The sequence below is a fragment of the Anopheles coluzzii genome, chromosome 2 (genome assembly GCF_943734685.1).
Source record: "Anopheles coluzzii chromosome 2, AcolN3, whole genome shotgun sequence".
In the NCBI taxonomy this organism is placed as follows: Eukaryota; Metazoa; Arthropoda; class Insecta; order Diptera; family Culicidae; genus Anopheles; species Anopheles coluzzii.
In genome coordinates, this window is record NC_064670.1 from 32,646,043 (window position 1) to 32,665,064 (window position 19,022).

Here is a 19,022-nt window from a genome sequence, read left to right on the forward strand (position 1 = left end):
CACATATTTGTCACAAAAAAGTCATCAAACGTTCCATCGTTCAAACCATACATTTAAAATCTGACATGGTGAAAAGAGCTGCAAACATAAATTGCCTTACGAGGGCGAACCCATTACGCCGGGGTGCATTAACCAAACAACGGCAGGCGGAAACTCCTTTGCCCTTCTAATGGAAAAAGAGATTGCTTAGTGGGCAGCATTTAATTCCGGCTCCGATCGCCGAACGACAATACCATTTACACACTCTGTTTACCGTAATTGCTCACCACGGAGATCATAAAATCGGAGGCTCTAGCACTCCCCGGCGCCTCCTTAAGACTAAATGACCCATTTGAAATTGTGCTTATCGTTTGCATTTAGCTAGAGGACGCTACGCTGCCGCCTGCCCGTGCATAAATCATACCAGCTCCGGCTCCTTAAAAGAGCTGATCTGTGCGCCCTGCCATTCGACCTGCTGGCGTAAATCAGCAGATGGGTAAGAGCTAGGACGTAAGCCATTCTTGCCCAGACCTAGCGGTAAGACAGACCCAGACCAGCAGACTCGAGGGCAACGCAGTACGGTTGAGCATGTCTCACTTTTCGGCAGACAGGAGGGGGTGGGGGGGGGGGAAAGCGTCACAGTAAACAAATCAGTTGCCGCTTAAGAAGGGCTTTGGTCGACTGCGCTCTCGTCGTAGCCGTACGTCTCGGAATGCTAGTGTAGATGGAGTCTTTTTCGGCTGTTGTGTTTTGTAAGCACGATATTTTAAACACAACCTTCCTGGGATGGTTCTGCGGTCGTTTGCACGTTTGTAGTTAATTTAGCAAAGCTTGAAGCCGATATGATGAATGTACTTCCTGTCATGTGAACCAACTGTGGCTTCCTGTTCGCTGAGCTGGAAGTGCTGCCAGTGGTAAAACGCACCGTGTGCTGCGTTTGATTTGTCGCAAACGCAAACAAAATCATGCTCGTTACGTGGTTATCAAGTTCACATTAATTATGTTTGTGTAGCGACGACTGTGTGCTTGTGCTTCCTTCGGCAAGTGATAAATATTTGCTCGATGTGTCAGTGGGTGGCGCAGCAGCGGGATCAATGCGGATGTGACGACGAGCGCTCAGCGGAATGGGGGGTTATTTCTGTGAAACAACATTAATGTGCCGTAGGGAGGGTAAGAATTATCAAACACATTATTGATTTTTTTTCTTTTATTCTTTACTCTCTTGAATCCCACTAACCAAAGCTAAACATTGACGTACTTTTGTACACAAAGACGCTCACGACAGTAACAGTAAAATAAACATCAGCTCTTTACAGCACCATTTTGTTGCGCTTAAGAGTAATCGCAGAGCTTACTACAGAGTAGTTCGCTAAGCACGTTTGTAGCAAGCGCGAAAGAACGACGCAACGATGCAGCGACTCAGCCCGGTGCTCGCATTAATTAGAAGGGAAATTTATTCTGTTTATGCTAGTGTTTTGTCACCTAATCGAGAATTGCAGATGGTAACAGCTCTCCATCCCTCCGCCCATCGTGAGACGCATAAGCAAGTACACACACACTGTATCGTTACCTGGTTCTCCGGTTTTTCTCTCCCAGGAAACCATAAACCATACGGTTTAATGAATGAGCGCTTGGTCCTCCATTCGCTAACAGCAGCAGCATCGCTAACAAGGCGCTGGCAGATGAGGTGTTGAAGGGTAAAGAGTTTTGTAATTTGCACACCGAAGAAATAGTTCGCACGTACCGCACACTCCCCCCCGGGCACAGTGGGTATACATTGTGCTGCATGTTAGTGTCAGTGAGACGAACGAAAAACAGGGCCTCAGAATCGTTTCGTTCAGTGCGGATGCTAGGCGGATGATAGGCGGAGGCAAAGAAGCGTTGAAAGAATGTTGCTCTCCATTTCTTATCCTTGTCTGGTTGGCCGGATTTGTCTGCCGCAACAGCGAGGCAAAAAGTGTCTGAATGAAGCTGACGTTCAAAGGAATGACAATTCCGGTTGTTTCCTGCAGCATATGGCAGCAGCAGCCACCGCACACCGGATACGTCGGTACACAGCACGCGGACGGCACAGGCAAAGTCACCGTGTCATGGGTGATGTGTAAATACTTTAACAGCGGTTTTCTTAGTGCAAATGTTGCCTACCTGCGAACCAAACAGCAGCTCTGCTTGGTAGAAAAGTCAACTCCTATCCGACCGAGGGATGTGCGCTTGTCTATGATGGTACGATCTTTAAAGGTTCATGTTACGGCAACACGGGACACATTGAGAAAACCACAGTGACGCTTAGGGCTCGTTCCCGAAAGATACTGACGGAGGAGTTATCGAGCCGTTCCGTATCGTTCCTTTGTGCTAACCATCATGCTTTTGCAAACCATCGTACCATCGTGCAATATGCTCACTCGTCTCGTTCGATTTCAACATGTGCTGTTGCCTAAAAGCAAAGGCGTATCGTACAAAAAAAAAACGAAAATGATGCATCGAGACCGTGCGATGTATCGTTGCTGAAAAATAGTTTAGAGTCCGACACCCATCGCTAGCAAATGGTTGTTTGTTAAGAGCAAACTAAATGGGAAGAATTCTTACAGCATACGTTTGCAGGAGAACTTTTGCTCTGCCTACAAACAGATGAGTTTCTGCTGGAAAGTAGCCGTGGAAATCTGTTCGACCCTGTTGCAGTAGGAATCACAATAGATTTCACTCACGTAGTGTATCAGATTCACACAGCAGAGGTGTCTAGGAAAGGGAATGCAACAAATAGCAATACCATCCATCATACTGCCAACGGAGACGAGATACGGTAAAGTCGACAAGACATGCATTTGCACAAAATCATTAAACCTCTTTCTATTGTACTTTGCTGAGAAGGTGAATGATGTTTATGTGGTAGTTCCCCTTTAAGCTGTACAAAATACTTCCGCAGTGATTGGCAAATCCCTACACTGATAAGTTACTTTTCCACATATTTCCCTATGATAGCTTTGAACATTTCAACGAATAATTCAATCAACTAATGTAAAATGAACAAACCAATTAAATAGATTGGTTCGCAAAAATTCATTGCTGCAGTGCACGGCTGCCAGGAGCGGTTCATGGGAATCAGTTTCATAAATGGTTGCACGTGCAAACATTCCTGCTCGGTTCCGAAAAAGACGGAACGCTAGCCTACGTACTGACGAGACCTGATGACTGCGTGGAGCTTACACATCAATGAGGTGTTTCACCCTTCAGACATGCCATTTAATAATTGGTTTGCATACCACAAAAACTGCCATCACACACCTCGACCACGCACAGTTTGTCAGTTCCCGCTGTGTCAGTTCGAGGAAAAATCTCTCATTCATGTGCTCAGCATCAACACACGCTTTTATGCATCGATCTGACTTTGAGCTTAACGCATGTTATGATAACAAACTTTCAATATCTACGCCTAGACAGTTTTTAATGGCTGTGTGTGTATTTGTAAGTAATGGCATCAAAACCCGTTGGTATCTTCTTAGCTCTTTTTTTTAAAGCATTCCTTTCACTTAGCCTAAAAAAGCAATTTCCAGGTTCATAGGATTTCAGACAATATCTAGAATGACAAGTTTAAGGCAACATAATTAAAACTGACCAAACTGACTTTACTGCATGCCATGTATTAGCTTTGCTTCTTTAATGTCTCGAAACATATTAGGACTTAAAAATTATTTTTTTCAATGTAGAATCAGAATTTCTTCAATACTCGGCAGATTTAAGAAAAAAAAAACAAAACATTTTAAACTTTTCTGCAATTTTGGATTTTCATCAAAACTTTTTTTAATGCATTTTTTCATAAATGGGGCCCTTTCCGTTGTAAGCTCGTAGACTGAAATTTCAGCCTGTCAGCTGTTTGCATTGTATAGCAGTTTTCGAGCAGCTATCTAAGTGAGTATAATATACAGGTGGGCTTATGCCACTTTATGGTGGGCTTAAAGTGTATGAATTTAGAAGACAGATTTTTATTAGTATTCGTCAAGAATCAAGAAAGCTTGTTTGAACAAAAGTTTGCACCCATCCTGTGACCTGCACTACAAACACTTTGACTCTCGATTCCACCACGTGATCTCTTTAATGCACCTTAGGGTAAATGTAAACAACACCGTGTTTTCGAGCAGGTACTCGAATCTAATTCTAGCTTTGAGGCTAGAATAATCTAGACTGAAAATTGCAGGCTAGTTTTTTGTGTGGTTTTGTATGGAGTGTTTACATGATTTCAGCCTCCAACTGTCAGACTCCATATAAAAAAACTGACTAGAATTGTGAAGGGCCCCAATAACAGAATGATTTCTATAAAGAAGTACACGTATAGCAATAAAAAAGACCAGCTTTGAACAATACACACCACTGTAATCATTCGAAGAGCTTTGTAATGTATTCGGGCTTTTCATAAAGAAATACTCGTATAGAAATCAAAAAACAAAAATATAAAAAAAATACCAGCTTCATCAAAACACAACACTGTAATCAACCGAAAACCTTTGTAGTGTGCTCGAGCTAAAATAGTATTGATCTCTGAAGATGAAAAACAAGCCGTTAATTGATACTGACACACTATTTATAGTGCATTATAAAGAGCTAGCGCAGCGCATCCAACGAACCGGGCGCGAGAACAGAACAAAACATAACAAACAAAAAATTCCACAATACCTTTGATGACGATATCAAAAACACTACAAAAGCGCGGGTGACATAAAAGCCCACTGTTCTGATGCTACCACGTTTTTTTTTTTCTTCTTACCGGCACGTGCCCGAACGATGCACTTTCCGGAAAAGTCGAACCACCGAGTGACACTCACTTAGAGCGCGACTCATTTGACTGAGCACTACTACATTCTGCCTGCCGAGCGCTGTTGCTTTTGTCGCTCTAGTGGTGCAGAAACGTGGGACGGACAAAAAAAAAAAGAACTGGGGGAAACACCCAACCAGCAAGCTGAAAAACACGCTGATGGACGATACAGAAAAAAGCACTCTCAGCGGTGTGGCTCACGGCATCGGCTGCTGAAATTGACCCATTCTGCAAGTTATGGGCGCTCGTTTCATTGCATTTGGTACGCCCTGTGTTTCCCGCAGCACAGGACACCGTAATTCGCGAACGTGATTATGTTTTAGCGCATCATCAGCGATCTCCACTCCCGTCAACAGGAGCGCTTGTTTCCCCGCGAAACCGGAGCGCTTCGTTGGTGGCTCGCTGGTGCATGATCCGGAGGTTGGTTGGTTGGTTTCTCTTTCTTTTAGGTTGTTTTTTTTGGTATCGTTCTGGGTTCTTTTGCTCTTTCGTATAGCGGGCGGAAGGATTTCGTTTATAAAAAAAACCCTATTCGTTAACATCATTTGCACCAGAACGTTCGCGATAGTTTTTCATCATACCGTTCTGATTCTTTGCAGTCCAGCGATACTGGAGGGCTCCGGGCACAACGTGGACGTGCGGCTGCACCGGCGGTATATGGAGGTCTTGTTAGTAAGCGACTGCCTAATCCTGCCGGTGGCAATGATGCTTGTCCGGTGCGCCAGTGCCAGAGCCAGCACAGCATATTCGGTGCTGACGTCCGAGTAGTTGTCGTGCTTTTCCCTTTGTGTGTATGTGTTTGTGTGGCAAGTGCTTATTTTCAAACCAGCGTGTGTAGCTTCCACTTTGCATGATCATTCACCGGTTTGTTCGAGCGGTAATCTATCTACGGCGAGCGCGCGCGCCCTTTGTCTTGCTCCTTCCGTGTGCAAAAGCATGACAACTTTTCCATCACTCCACAGCACACGGCACAAAGAAGCTTCGCGGAATTTTCCTAGGAGTGGATTATTTTCTGTCCCGGTGGTTTTGTTCCTGTGCTGCCATGGTTTTCGAAGGCTATTTTTAATCATCCCACAGTGTTGCTGCTGGACCGGATAATGGGTTTGTCCTTGGTGTTGCGTTTGTCAAGTTTACAGCGACATCGGATCATGGGACTTTGTGTTTCTTAAACTTTTCTCAGTGAAATGCATTCATAATAATTTAACGTATCAAGCACCATGGAGATACCGTCAATCGAGAAGGGAAAATATATCCTCCGCTAGGTAGGCTTACACGTTAATGGTTTGTTTAATGCTGCTGGTTCAGGGGAAGCTTTTTCCATTTTCCTTTCCAAGCAAAACGGAAACAAAATCAACCCACAATCAAACTGCTCCCCATAAAGTGGTTTTTAAGCTTGAACTGTTCTTGGAAATGCAATAATGATCCCGCACTAAACCCAAACGGTATGGCCGCAGTCTCCGCCACTTTGATGGATGACGCGAATAAAGCCGCTAAGGAAACTAGAGCCAGTGAATGGGAGACGACGGGGAGCAGCATCCGACGGTGTAATCCTTCCCCGAAATAGACACCAGTATTGAAAGCATTGGAGGGATACCACTTCCTGGACACTCCACCCTTCCCTCCCCCTTCTGCTTCGTAGCCGATAGATACTGTTGCAGTGGTGTTACTAAAACACACACACACACCAACAACCAACCAAGCTGCGATGGTTTTTTTGTGGGGTGAAAATCAAAATGATGGATTTAACGTTGGTTTCTCCCCCTTTCCGTGTGCTGTGTGATGCGATTTTTCCAAATTCCAAAGCATTCCTTTGCGTCCGTCGGAGCTTCTTTTTCCCGTTTTTCGCCAGCCACTGCCGAAAGCCGATAGCTTACGGTCGGTTTGCTTTAAAACAGCTTCCCAAGCGTCTTGGCTCGGCCCGGACAGGATTTAGGCGAAGATTCGGTTTTTACCACACGAGAGAAGGAGCATCCACTCAGTTCTTCCATTACATTTTTACAGCCATTTGCTTTTGCATTTTACATTCCTGTTATTTTTAACTTTTTTTGGTGAAAGTTCTACCGTTGGTGTGCCACCAAAAAACGAGCCCCGTGTTTTTGGCTGTTTGGTGCTACATTTTGACGGCACTTTGGTTTGCTAGTCAGCGCTAGACGCGCCCTCAGCTTGCCAGTGATGCCGGGTCTTTCCCGACCATAAGGTTAGAAAAACTCACAAACACACACACACACACACATCTCCATTGGCAGGATTTCTTCCTTTTCGCGTCAAAGTGAGGAACGTGACGTGCCCACCGCAAGCAGCGCCAAGCAGCTATTTGGTTCCGTTTTTCTTTCTTTTCCTTCTCAAGTGCGCCCATCCATCCGTCATTCGTCAAAGCTTGCGCGCTGACACGCCGTGATCCTTTAACGCGATGAAAAGGATGACGATGGTTATAAATGTAATCCGTAATTGACCCAATTTTCGCTTATCTATAGGCGTTCCTGTGGTGCGTGCCGCGTTACGTAGGAGCTTTCTGTTTTTCGCATCACCAGCCGTCTACTATGCACCCCTTTTTTTAGATCTTTTAAGTTTTGACACATTCTTAGTACAGTACAGTACAGCAAACATACACTCCCCCATGTTTTTTTTCGAAGAAGCGCAGTGTCTTCGGTATCAAACGATCTTTTGGAGCACACCCGGAAAGCCACAGGACGACCCTCCCCAAAGCCAACGAGAGCAACAAAAGAGGGCCATTTGTATGCAAAAGGAAGCATTCCACATTAATGTTTATGTATACAAGTACTGTTTACCGAGCGTCGAATGGGAGCAGGCGTACTGGCCGAGATGTGGGAACGACCACTGTGGGATCTCACAGTGTATTAAACTTTAATACGGGGAGGGGTGATACTTTGTACAGCCCGTTACAACATTCAACTCTGTCGTACCTCTCCTCCACATGTTTCCTTGTACGCCGAAGGGAGCTCAACCGAGGGGATGTTGTAGAACATAAATCGTTGAATCATGTATTTTAGAGCATAACCTGAGGCGACCCGCGGTAGTTGACGGAAGGTGAAATCGATTCACGTACCAGGGAAACTGTGGAAAAGGGCATGTATATCAAAGAAAAAAGAGGAAACAAAAAAGTGCGATTGATGAGCAAAGAGGGCTTAGTATTATAAAAAAACGCACGTACGAACGGATAATGAAACGCAATGTTAAATGGGTACGCAAATATTGAACATTATAACAAAAACGCACCTACACGCACCTACACAATAAAATAAACGCTACAGCGATTATTCGTTCAATGAGTGCGTGCTGTCATCAATCGCATGCTTTCTATTTTCTTTCCACGAATTTATTGTAGTTCAATTGAAAGCCCTAATGAGTGACATGCGCCATTAGCGTGCAATGTATGCATATTGTAATTCTTCATAATTCATGATTGGCTAACGAAAAAAGGGCAATTTCTATGAATGTTTTGTTTGAGCAAGTGATTTGCTCTTTTGTTGCGTGGGTACGTTTTACAAAAGAGTATCGAGTTTATTTAGATGCTTGCAGTGCTCACAATATAAAGTGCGTGTACAACAAGAATAGGAATGAAACGCCACATGCATTAAAATAAAAAGATTTCCATTGTGCAATTCAACTCGTATACAAACGTTTATTCAACAACCAACATGCAAAGGGCACCGCAAAACACATTCACGTAATGGTAGTAATTTGGGTGGCGAACTTTTTCGACCCAGTTGCCGAACATTCGTGTGCGGTTGGCTCACAGTTTAGCCACGTTCGGACCACCACCAAAAACAGCGCAAAGAATCCATTGAAAGCCAGCACAACCACCGCACAAATATCCGGTGAGCTCCACAGCGTCAGCAACAGCCCAAAGAACGCGTATGGCTGCAGGTTAATTAGTGCAAAGGCAAGTCCCAGCACAGCCACTGCATTGTGCACCGGTCCATAAAGCGTTAGCAGCTGCTCGAGTCCAGTTGCAACGGCGAAGCTGTTCGTAATCAGCGCAAACCGAGCAGCAATCGGTTCCTCCAGATAGAGGTAGAGCACGCCGGCAAGAAACTGACTTGCGAAGGATGCCAGCATTAGGTCTGCCGTTCGCAGGTATATCAGCAGAAACCCGAACGTGGAAAATACAGCCGCCACGTAGAACAGCTGCCAAAACACGCCGAACAGATCGTCGGAGCTGAGAAACGGTAGAAATGGGCGGAGTAAGGTTGAGTTGTCTGTAAGAAACCTGTAAATAAATAGGGCGTTGATGAGTCAATTTCCAATGCGATATGTGTCGACTAAATTACCATTGGAAAAGGATGCTATTTAAAGCAACGGTCGCTATCAGAATCACCACCGTGAATTGGTTGAGCAAAGCGTAGCTTAACTTTTGCGCTGAATTGGTTGCTGCGCTTTCGCAACTGACGCAAGTGCCACAGAACAGCATTGGCTGGCAGATGCCCACTTGCAGCAACGCAATGGCCAAATTGAGCGTGTACTGTGACAAAGCAGGATAGATTGTTCCCAGTTCCGCAACGAACGGTTGTGTTGCCGAACCGAGGCTCAACACTAAGGCGCCCGCGATCAGATAGTAAAGCCGTTCGGCTTTCGGCGAGCACACCACCAGCTGGCAAAGGTACAGCACCAGCTTCGCTGACCAAAACAGCTCCGAAAGGCAGCCAATGTACCGCAGCTCGTAGGATAGGAAGTCGGGAATGTGAAGAAGCGCGTACAGCAGCGCAATCACTGGATGCGCAAAGTGTACGATCTTCGCCAGCAGCTCGATCGACACTTTCTGCGGGGCGACAGCCAGCAGCAGCACCGCCAACACTCGCGGTACGTACAGCAGCAGGTGGTAGTGTATTTCGATGTCCTCCTCGCCCGGATCGTCTTGCTCGGGATCATGGTAATGGGACGCCACACTCAGCAGCACACCGTCGTCGTCCTCTGCCAGGGCGAGCTGCTCGAGCTCCCGCTCTCGCAGGTAGGGATCGTACCCGTAGGAGGTCAAAAACAGGGCCACCATTGTCAAGTGCAGCACCCACTGTCGGCCCCATGACCGACATCTCGCACCTCTGTCACTGTCACTTTCGCGACCTTCGGAGCCGCCCGGTCGGTAGCGCGGATCACTACTACTACCACTGCCACCGTGGTGCATGATGTGCAAGTTGCAACTGACAGGCTCGGGTCGGCTGGGCCCACACACAAACCCCGTTCGTCAATCGTCATTCCGGTTTAACCGTGCCGGGCCCATCAGGGTGGCGCCACCGAACGGTTGCATGCCGCGGAGCTGGAGCGCCGTTGCTCCGGGTTACACCCGACGCGCGCAACGGGCGGAAAAAGTGCAGTTTGTTGGTTCGATAGTGACTTCCGCGATAATGATCCTTGAAATGAGCGGGCAAGCGGGAGGGTTTGATGGCGTGGGGCCAACAACGCCAACAACAACTAAAAACTTTGCTTCCGGGAAAATGTTCGTTTTTTTTTACTTTTCGTACACCAATTTCTACCATTGTGTGAACATTGGGGCATCACGAAACGTACAGGTCATGAAAGCTTTCTAGAATTGAAACGCTTGTTTATGATCCCATTAGAATTCCAGTCCAGGTGAGCAAAAGCTTTTGTTCACATTCGAACTAGCAAAGTAAAATGAAAAAACCTGTAGCGTGTCATTGTTAAACTGTTGAACAAATGGGTTATGTGAATGTTTGTGAATGAAAAGAGTACTTAAAGGCATTCTCTTTTTAATGTCGCAAGGTATAGTTTTTTTTTAATTAAATTATTCAGGTTTACCTCTCCACACTAAAATTGGAAAAGACATATATTTTCACCTTAGATTGAATATAGAAAAACGAAACTGTATTTGCAATAAACTGCCCTCTCACTCTAATATCAATTTAGTTTTCAATTAACCGATTCAGTGATACGATTCAGAAAAAATGCTGACCACGCAATACTCCCATACACTTTCCTCGATCGGCAACTGTGAAAATCAATTCAATAGATTTGTTTTCATTTCGCTCCACCGAATGCGAAGTTTTCTTATTCGGCTCCTTAGAGGCTGTGTCGGCTTTTGTTCACACGCTATCCAAGGACGGGCGGCGAGGATTACTGTCGAATCAATTTTTGGCACACCGTCCCTCTCTTTACGTATACGCTTCTAGTGCGCTCTCCATCCGGTGTATTGTTGTGGTTATTATTTTTTCGCACACACACATACACATCATTGACGTGCCCGATCACCACAAATCCATCACGTTTCAGTGAACAAATCATTGCTGTTCGATTTTCTGTACCGAATAGTGTAGGCTGGTCGTCTTTTTTGAACCAGAAAAATGAAAATGCCACCGACGATGAGGCTTAAGGCGCGTTGCGTATTGTTGCAGTAATAGAAATCTGTCACGGGAAATCGCCTGTCATCGGAAACAAGCGGAAGCAATTGACGGAAATTTGGGTTCGCTCTATTGATATAGCCAGCCAGCATGAAGCCGTGTTGGCACAAGTCGAAGAACAGTTCGGGTCAAGCACGTACAAATGGACCAGTTTCTTGACAACTTGATAAGTTATTCCGCATATAGCAGTTGTTGAGGTCTTTTGAAAGTGAGGTTTGTACTAAGATATAATAAAAAAGATTGTGTTCTATATTTCACCCCTACCAACAACATGGTGAGCAACACTAAACCCATGCCCAAAGAACCATTTCACACGTGGTAAAGACTACATCGCAACGTTGCCACTACTCTGCAACAAGGGACGATAGTTTTCAAGCCAGTGTAAAGGTTCGAGCTGCGGTTTCAGCACGCAAAAGTAAATGGTTCAAAACTTTTGATCAGAACTCAATTTTTGCCCGGCCCCGGCTGGACCGATGCTCATCAAGTAATATTGCCGACGTCATGCTGCTTTTGCGTAAAGCTGGCCACAAGGATTCACTCAACCGTTGAAACCACATCGCACACACTTTTATCAATTCCCTGTTAAGTCGATCAATGGTAAACTTTTCATCGGACGGTTTCGGAAAATAATCCAGATGAAGGTGTGTATGGCAGAACGTCTCGTTGAAACTTTCTACTAACGGGAAGATTAAAACCACATGGCGACAAAGCATTTGAGCGTTTCTTTTATGCTGTGTGACGTGATAAACTTTAACTAACTTTGGGTACACGTTTTGGAGCATAAATGAAAAAATCAATCTGTACAGTTCTTTGCTAAGCTTTTCACAATGCATGGAGTTCTGGCAACGAAATATGGACAATTGTTTCCAAACGAGCTGTTAGTACAGCACAGGACGAACGCCTAACAACGAACCTTTACTCAGCTCAAGAGGACGAACCAAAAAAACTTTAGCCATTAATGAGGGTTCAAAATTCATTCAACCTTTATGAAAATTATTGCTAGCTCCAGCAACGATGCATTGTGTTCAGCAGACCCAATGACTGAAATGAACATGGTTCTGGAGCAATCAAACTTAATCACCTTCTATTTTGATAATTGTGCTGGAGTTGAGTGCACACTGGTATAGCCATACCACTAGCATGGGAAAGGGTATTATGTGTTCATGTTCAATGGTGATAGTTTCTTTTACTGAAACTGTAACATCCCTGCCGTTAATGTACTTTACGAATATTGCTACACTGCCCTAAGAGTACAGCTACATTACCGACAACGTGAGCAGAATTGGCTATTTTTCAGATGTAGAGCTCTCTTTTCGGAACATGCATCAAATGAGAATGTGTCGAGTATTTAATATTGGAGTGTAAACTAAATCCCATCATGTTTGGTTTAAAATAACATCAACGCCCTTTCCGTTGTAAGCTCGTAGGCTGATATTTCAGCCTGTCAGCTGTTTGCATTGTATAGCAGTTTTCGAGCAGCTATCTAAGTGAGTATAATATACAGGTGGGCTTATGCCAAAGTGTATGAATTTAGAAGACAGATTTTTATCGCTTCTGCTTTTGAATGAAGATTTTAAGAGTGTTTTGAGTATTCGAGTTTTCGAGCAGGTACTCGAATTTAATTCTAGCTTTGAGGCTAGAATAATCTAGACTGAAAATTGCAGGCTAGTTTTTTGTGTGGTTTTGTATGGAGTGTTTACATGATTTCAGGCTCCAACTGTCAAACTCCATAAAAAAAACTGACTATAATCGTGAAGGGCCCCAATATTCGTTGTTTTTAATCATACAAAATCAACAATCTGCTGTAAACATTATTTTGCAAACGTATCAATCATGGCAAGAATTAATAAATTCCAGCTCATCTACATATCGTTAGGTTCGATTTTGATGATTTAAGGATGTCATTTTCTGAAACCTTAAAACTCAATCGATCAACTATTGGATGTATTATAGGTCTGCCCCTTGCCATGGTTAACACGCAGTTAGATGAAGCTTTTGTGTATAAACACATCTAAAACCAGGGCCAAGGACAACACCCATAACTTTTACATCTTCGTTACATTACCGATGATCCTAAATCAACATGGTTGGTCCAAACGTGAGGGTTCGGAATTGAAAGATTTATGCAAAGGACGATATGTAAACATCCGAGTTCCGAGAATTTTTGTTCAGACTCGATGATGACGCTATGTGTGTAAGAATAAAGATATTGATGGCAAAATGGTCAAGAGTGTAGATCAATACTCTAGCTCTTCACAACGCGTTCTGCATGGTTCTAACAAAACAGTTTTAATAAAACGGCCATATTAAAGGAAATATTTGCATGTTTTTTAATTATTTAAAAATAGTCTATAGGAACAGCATGATGTGCAGCAAGTGTCTTTTTACCCTAATCGCACATAGCACACAAATTGAAACAGCTGTTGTGGTGCATATTACTTCCAATTGGTTTCACAATCTTATGTATTTTCAACCGGGCAACTTTATACCGTTCCTGTTATCGGAACAGTCGTATGCTGAGAGTGTATGTGTGGACTCAATTGCGTGTACTGTAAATGATATTTGGCACGTCGTGTGTAGTGGATCATAAAACAAACGAAGGATAGATATGTGGATAAGCATCCAAGAGTGCAATTTAATTTTACTATCATTGTATTCAAACGATTAAATGACCCTAATGACATGTCGTCCACGTCATGAGACAGCTGAAACGCTTAGAAGACTTCTTGAATAAAAGACAAACACAAATTTACAAATATATAGCGAATGCAAAAGAAAAAAAAAACACATTTATAAAACCAACCAAACACACCAGCAATTGTTGCTCGAGGCCAATATATTAGACTTTACGTTTCAATCGTTTTGTGCTGGTGCTAGTGCCTTTGTCATTGAAAGCAAGCACGATAAACATTATCCTCAGACACGAGTAACGGAAAAGCTAGGGCGATAAATTTCACCCGAACCAAATCCTTAAAATCCCTTGCTTAATGCAGTCTGGCTTGTCCCGGTCTGGTCGGATGGCTTTTTCCAAGCATCACTACAGCACACCCAGGATTGGAGGACTGCCTGCCTGCCGCCCGCCTTGCTACTCGGATACTCTCGGGTAGCAGCAATCAATTTAGTTTTTGTGTCCGCCGCTCGTGCAATGGTTGCGAAAACTCCAATGAAGCATGTTGTTTATGGATTAAAGGCTTTTAACGAACGGTTCCAACTGAAATGTGTGCACTTGACTGGATGCAATGTGTGAACATGATGTAGGGTCAATAGCAAAGCAATAATATTGGCACCCTGTGCATGAACTTTATGCGTCTGCACGTTCATGTTAGCGCGGAAACTGATCATCAAAAACATGTCAACAATTTTTAGCAGTATTTTAAACAAATTAAAATCCATTGGAAGTTAACACAACCAACGATGAACTGTGGTACTTTCATTCTAATGAGAAAAAAGCACCTTCCCATACTTTCCACGCTTTTACAACACAGAAAATGCTGCGCTGTGAAAGGACGGAATGAACGGCTATTGATTTTCGTTTCGCGCTTTATCGATTGCTCTGAAGCGTATTGGGTGGCGCACCCTGTTCCTTCCAATGCTCGAGCATGGCCGACTTGGGAGGCGGATTATTGAAACGCACCGAAGCGGAATCTTTTTCACTCTCTTCTATACCCTGTGGAAAGTGGAGTCACTCTTCAATGGCAACGCGACACTAACTGCCAATATAGACGATATTTTATCCATTTATCGTGTCGTCCCTGTCGTCAGCCAATCAAACGCCACGTTAGGCGGGCACTATCGGCAAGTCGGAACCGGCGGATGCCTCGAAGGTATCGACCGATGGAACGACACCCTCCAGTGGCAGTGATTGATTGAAAATAATGCTTGCGTTGCACGGGAGTTCTTTGTATGTGGTACACCATACGTTTACGTTTTGTTTTCTTATATCGGTGGCGCCATATTAAGTGAAGTAAGCTTTAAAATATTGTGTGTTTTTCCAATTGTGTGTTTTTTTTTTCAAAACCGTAACCAGATTCAAAAAGTTCTGGCCGACCGTTATACATCTGCACTTCTGGATTTCAAATACCTGTCAACTTCACTCTCCTTATCAGTCTTTCCCTATTGTGTAATATTCTCCATAGATACTCACCTGAAATGAAAAGAAATAACAATTTCAAATTAAGTAATGCAACAATATTTTCCATAACCAAAAATGTCCCTTACTGTTACGATTATGGTCCTTCTATTGTGTCTGATGTATGAAAAAAGCAGTGCTTTACAGCTCTCAAATGTAATACATTGCACGGTAATGGATGTATATTGCAGTTCAGTGGAACACTCTCACTGTAATACAGCAGTAAGCGCTGAACATGCAAGTCACGTTTTAATTGAACATTGATTTCCGCGAACCAGGCAAACAGGCATTCCGAGCCGCTTCTAGCTACCGCAGCAAGCACGGTACACACCTTCACCACCGTAAGCGATAGTATGGCTTTCCCTTGCATATCGCACAATCGCTGATGCACAGAATCTCTCAAAACGTGACTGTGGATGGGTTTGTGAGTAGCGAAGTGGTGAAGAAATAGTGATAACTTCTGTACCTCCATTCGAATGCAGGTGGCTGCAGACGATGCAAACGTCGCACGTACAATGAGCTATAACCGCAAATATCATCCTGAATGTTGCGTACGACTGGGCGGACGGTAACTGTCAACTGTCAGTTCGGTTCGCTTAGACGGAACGCATTGAGAGCGTAATGGATGATGATTACATGCGGGGACGAAATGTTCTTTCCACGCAGCATACAGCCAGAGACAGAGGTACTCTCCGGGATTTATCTCCCCCGAGCTGAATCCAAAATGTGTGTACCTATTTCGCATGAGAATATGACATGGTTTTAATTTCCTGCCCAGGCCATAGCCACGTGCACATGAATTATGAGCCTGATGTTAATTGTACGACTCTGTATGACTCTGTATGACTTGGTGCTCATGTTTGCAACCCTCTTCCATAAATAGCACACACAAAAATCAGAAACCTCAAATTTGCCTTCACCTCGCCGGTCCGAAGATAGGTCAATCCTCATGAGGGAAAGGAGAGAGAGAGCGAAGGTAAGGTAGTGTCCGCAAGGTCTGTAGTTGACACTTCGTCACGGTGATTCCCGCGGTAGAAGTGCAAACTGCTGCTCTTTCGGCCACAGCGGACCAACACACGCGAAGCGGAGCGCTGAAATCAACACAGACGCGTTCCGGATGTTGATGACGACAGCTCGAAAAAGGTGCTAATAGGTAATCAATTAGTGGTATTGATGGAATCCGCACTCGCCCACTATAAACTAGCGGCCGGGTTGCACAGGAGGCTCCCAGTACCGCTTGTGCTTTCGAACCGCGCGCACGCTCATGCAGCGCCTTACCGTTTTTGCTGAACCTGATTTTCCTCCCATCCGGTGGCTGCTAACGCGCGTTCGTTGTGATTGATTTGTGAGGTTAGCTTACCCAGTCAAAACTGCATCCCTTTGCCATTGTGCATCAATATTCAGCGTGGTGCTTAGCGCAACGAGAAGATGGCAAAATCGGTGCTGGTGCTTATGGCGACCGGCGTTCTGCTGGTGCCAGTGCTGTGCTATTTTGCGGCTCAGGCCACACCCGGCCGCCCTTACGGTGGTGCTGGCGCACCGGTCTACGTGGGTGGTGGTGTTCGACCAGTCATAGCACGACCTGGGTAAGTGTGTGTGTGTGTGAGTGTGCATTATTTTTTGCACACTGTTCCATTTCCACTGAACCATAATGCTCATTAAAAACTTTTGTTCTTTTGTGTGCTGCGCTGTTTTTTTTTTGTTTTGTTTTCTGCTTTGCATCTCCCTTTTAACAGCATTTATCGTGCGCCTGTTATTTACCGACCACCGGTTGTGGTACAGAAAGTAATTCAACCGGTAATCATAGCCCGCCCGGTCGCACCAATTTTGGCTGGTTGATGAGCGAGAATCTCACGGTTGGTGTGGACTAACACCAATCAAAATGGCCGAACCAATGGTGTCTTTTGTTAGAATTAATTTGCACATTTACTTTTTGCTGTAATGTACTATAAAATAAGCTAAATAAACAAGTTATGCCAACAAAACAATTTAGCAACTTTAACCAAGAACTGATCTTTCGCACTCCGCACAAACGAGGTGATAAAGATGGTGCGTCATCACGTTGGTCACTGCCGGCTCAGCGGCCACTTTACTCGCAGAAAAACGATGATTCCAGCGAATGTGACTTCATTTTCATAAGCTCTCTCACATGTTGAACATCATTTCCGGTAGGCTTTTGTGCTGCGGTGCTGGAAGTCTCTATGTGTGCTCCAAACGTTAGCATCGGAGCACCGTTTAACAACTCGCGGCAGGAGTGGAGCCTGGAGCGAATGGAGCACAGTGAACCGTGCCTTGCAATCAACAACGTACCCGTACCCGAACAAAAGACCGCTGCAGCAGCCAAAGCACGTTTAGAGGATTTGATTTAGAGGGATGCAAGCGATGCAGCATTGCTTCACAAAAGCCTGCCCCTCCGCTACAACACCACACGGTCACCTCATCATAAACAGCCGGTCACACACAGCCGAAGGAGGCCTGCACGGTGTGCGATAGCTGATGGCTGTAGCTAATTTATTGCACTTTCACGTCCAGTGTACCGTGCTCCGTGGAGAAAGGAGTGCAAGGATGAACATGTCGAAGTGTGTGTATGTGTGTGTATGGTTGTGTGGGTGCAGTGCAGCGACAAGATGATTTTAACGTTTACTATTATTCGGTACGGCAAGCGCACGGTGAAGATGGCGGAAGATCACGGTAGACGAAGACGTTCGCTTGTTCGTTGGTTGGTATTATTTTTAATTTCCCATTAACAGTTTGTCGGGCAAGGGTTTAAGATTAATTAGATGTCATTCAAACGGCGCACCGTGGCTGAGATACTGAACCACCCAATGGCAAACGCCCCAGCAGGAATGCGGGAAAGGAGTAGCGGACCCATCCGGGTGCGGTAATTGTCTGGAGCCGGTTGACATCGGTGACAACGTTGCCACGTGAGCCATGCTAGTGTGTGCTAGATGTGCACGGCTCATTTACGACGGCCAGGGATGTGGTACGCAGGTGTGCGCAAGCTGTTACGGAGCGAAAATAGAGTTTAATCCTGGCCTTGGTGGAGTGTTTAAGCACCACATGGCACTATAAAATCGAGGTAGCAGATGGTATACCATATAGGTCCGATTAGCAGCAAAGCGCGATTGATGAAGTTTAGCTGGATAAATACATTACTATGGTAGTACGAATGAAAAGTAATAAACATGACTGTTTGCAAACTGATTACAGGACAAGCAGGATTTTTTTCAATTGTAACAAGTTATTAAGCAGCAACATTTTTATATGGTCCTAGGTTAATTAAGTTATTCCAGTAAAGTAGATCAAATACATCCATTCATGACACAAATCATTGCTATGTTATCTATCATAGTTAATGCCATTTGTGGGATAACAGCTTAAATTCATCATCCTATCAAGCAAATGTTATGATTAGCTCATCATCATCGCATAGGGAAGCTTTTGCACAAACACTTCCGGTATTCAGCCTCCACCAACACGAATGAGGAGTTATGGGACAAAGTGAAAAAACCAGCTGCAAACACTTTTTCCATCATGTCATTCGCTAATTGACATCCACGGTCCTGCTGATGTCCTTCTGGAGAAATGAAAAGTTCATCTCGCACCTTCAGCTACCACCGTTGTTCAATTTCTAATCTTGGCACAGTTGAAGACACGACACATAGCCGTGGTAAGATATTCATAGGCAGAACATTGGTTTTGCTGTTTGCCTGCCTTCTTTCGGTGCTTTGCC

General features: G+C 44.5%; 2 protein-coding genes across 4 annotated transcripts in view; both read right to left on the reverse strand.

Annotated features, from left to right (window-relative positions):
- The window catches only part of LOC120947478 (uncharacterized), a 137,417-nt gene that overhangs the window by 36,303 nt on the left and 82,092 nt on the right, over positions 1-19,022 (reverse strand). The gene's annotated exons all lie outside the window — the stretch shown is intronic.
- On the reverse strand, positions 8,953-15,624 carry LOC120947479 (uncharacterized). Its single transcript, XM_049607725.1, has one exon. The coding sequence runs from the start codon at positions 9,927-9,929 to the stop codon at positions 9,075-9,077; it is 855 nt and encodes a 284-aa protein (XP_049463682.1). The 5' UTR covers positions 9,930-15,624; the 3' UTR covers positions 8,953-9,074.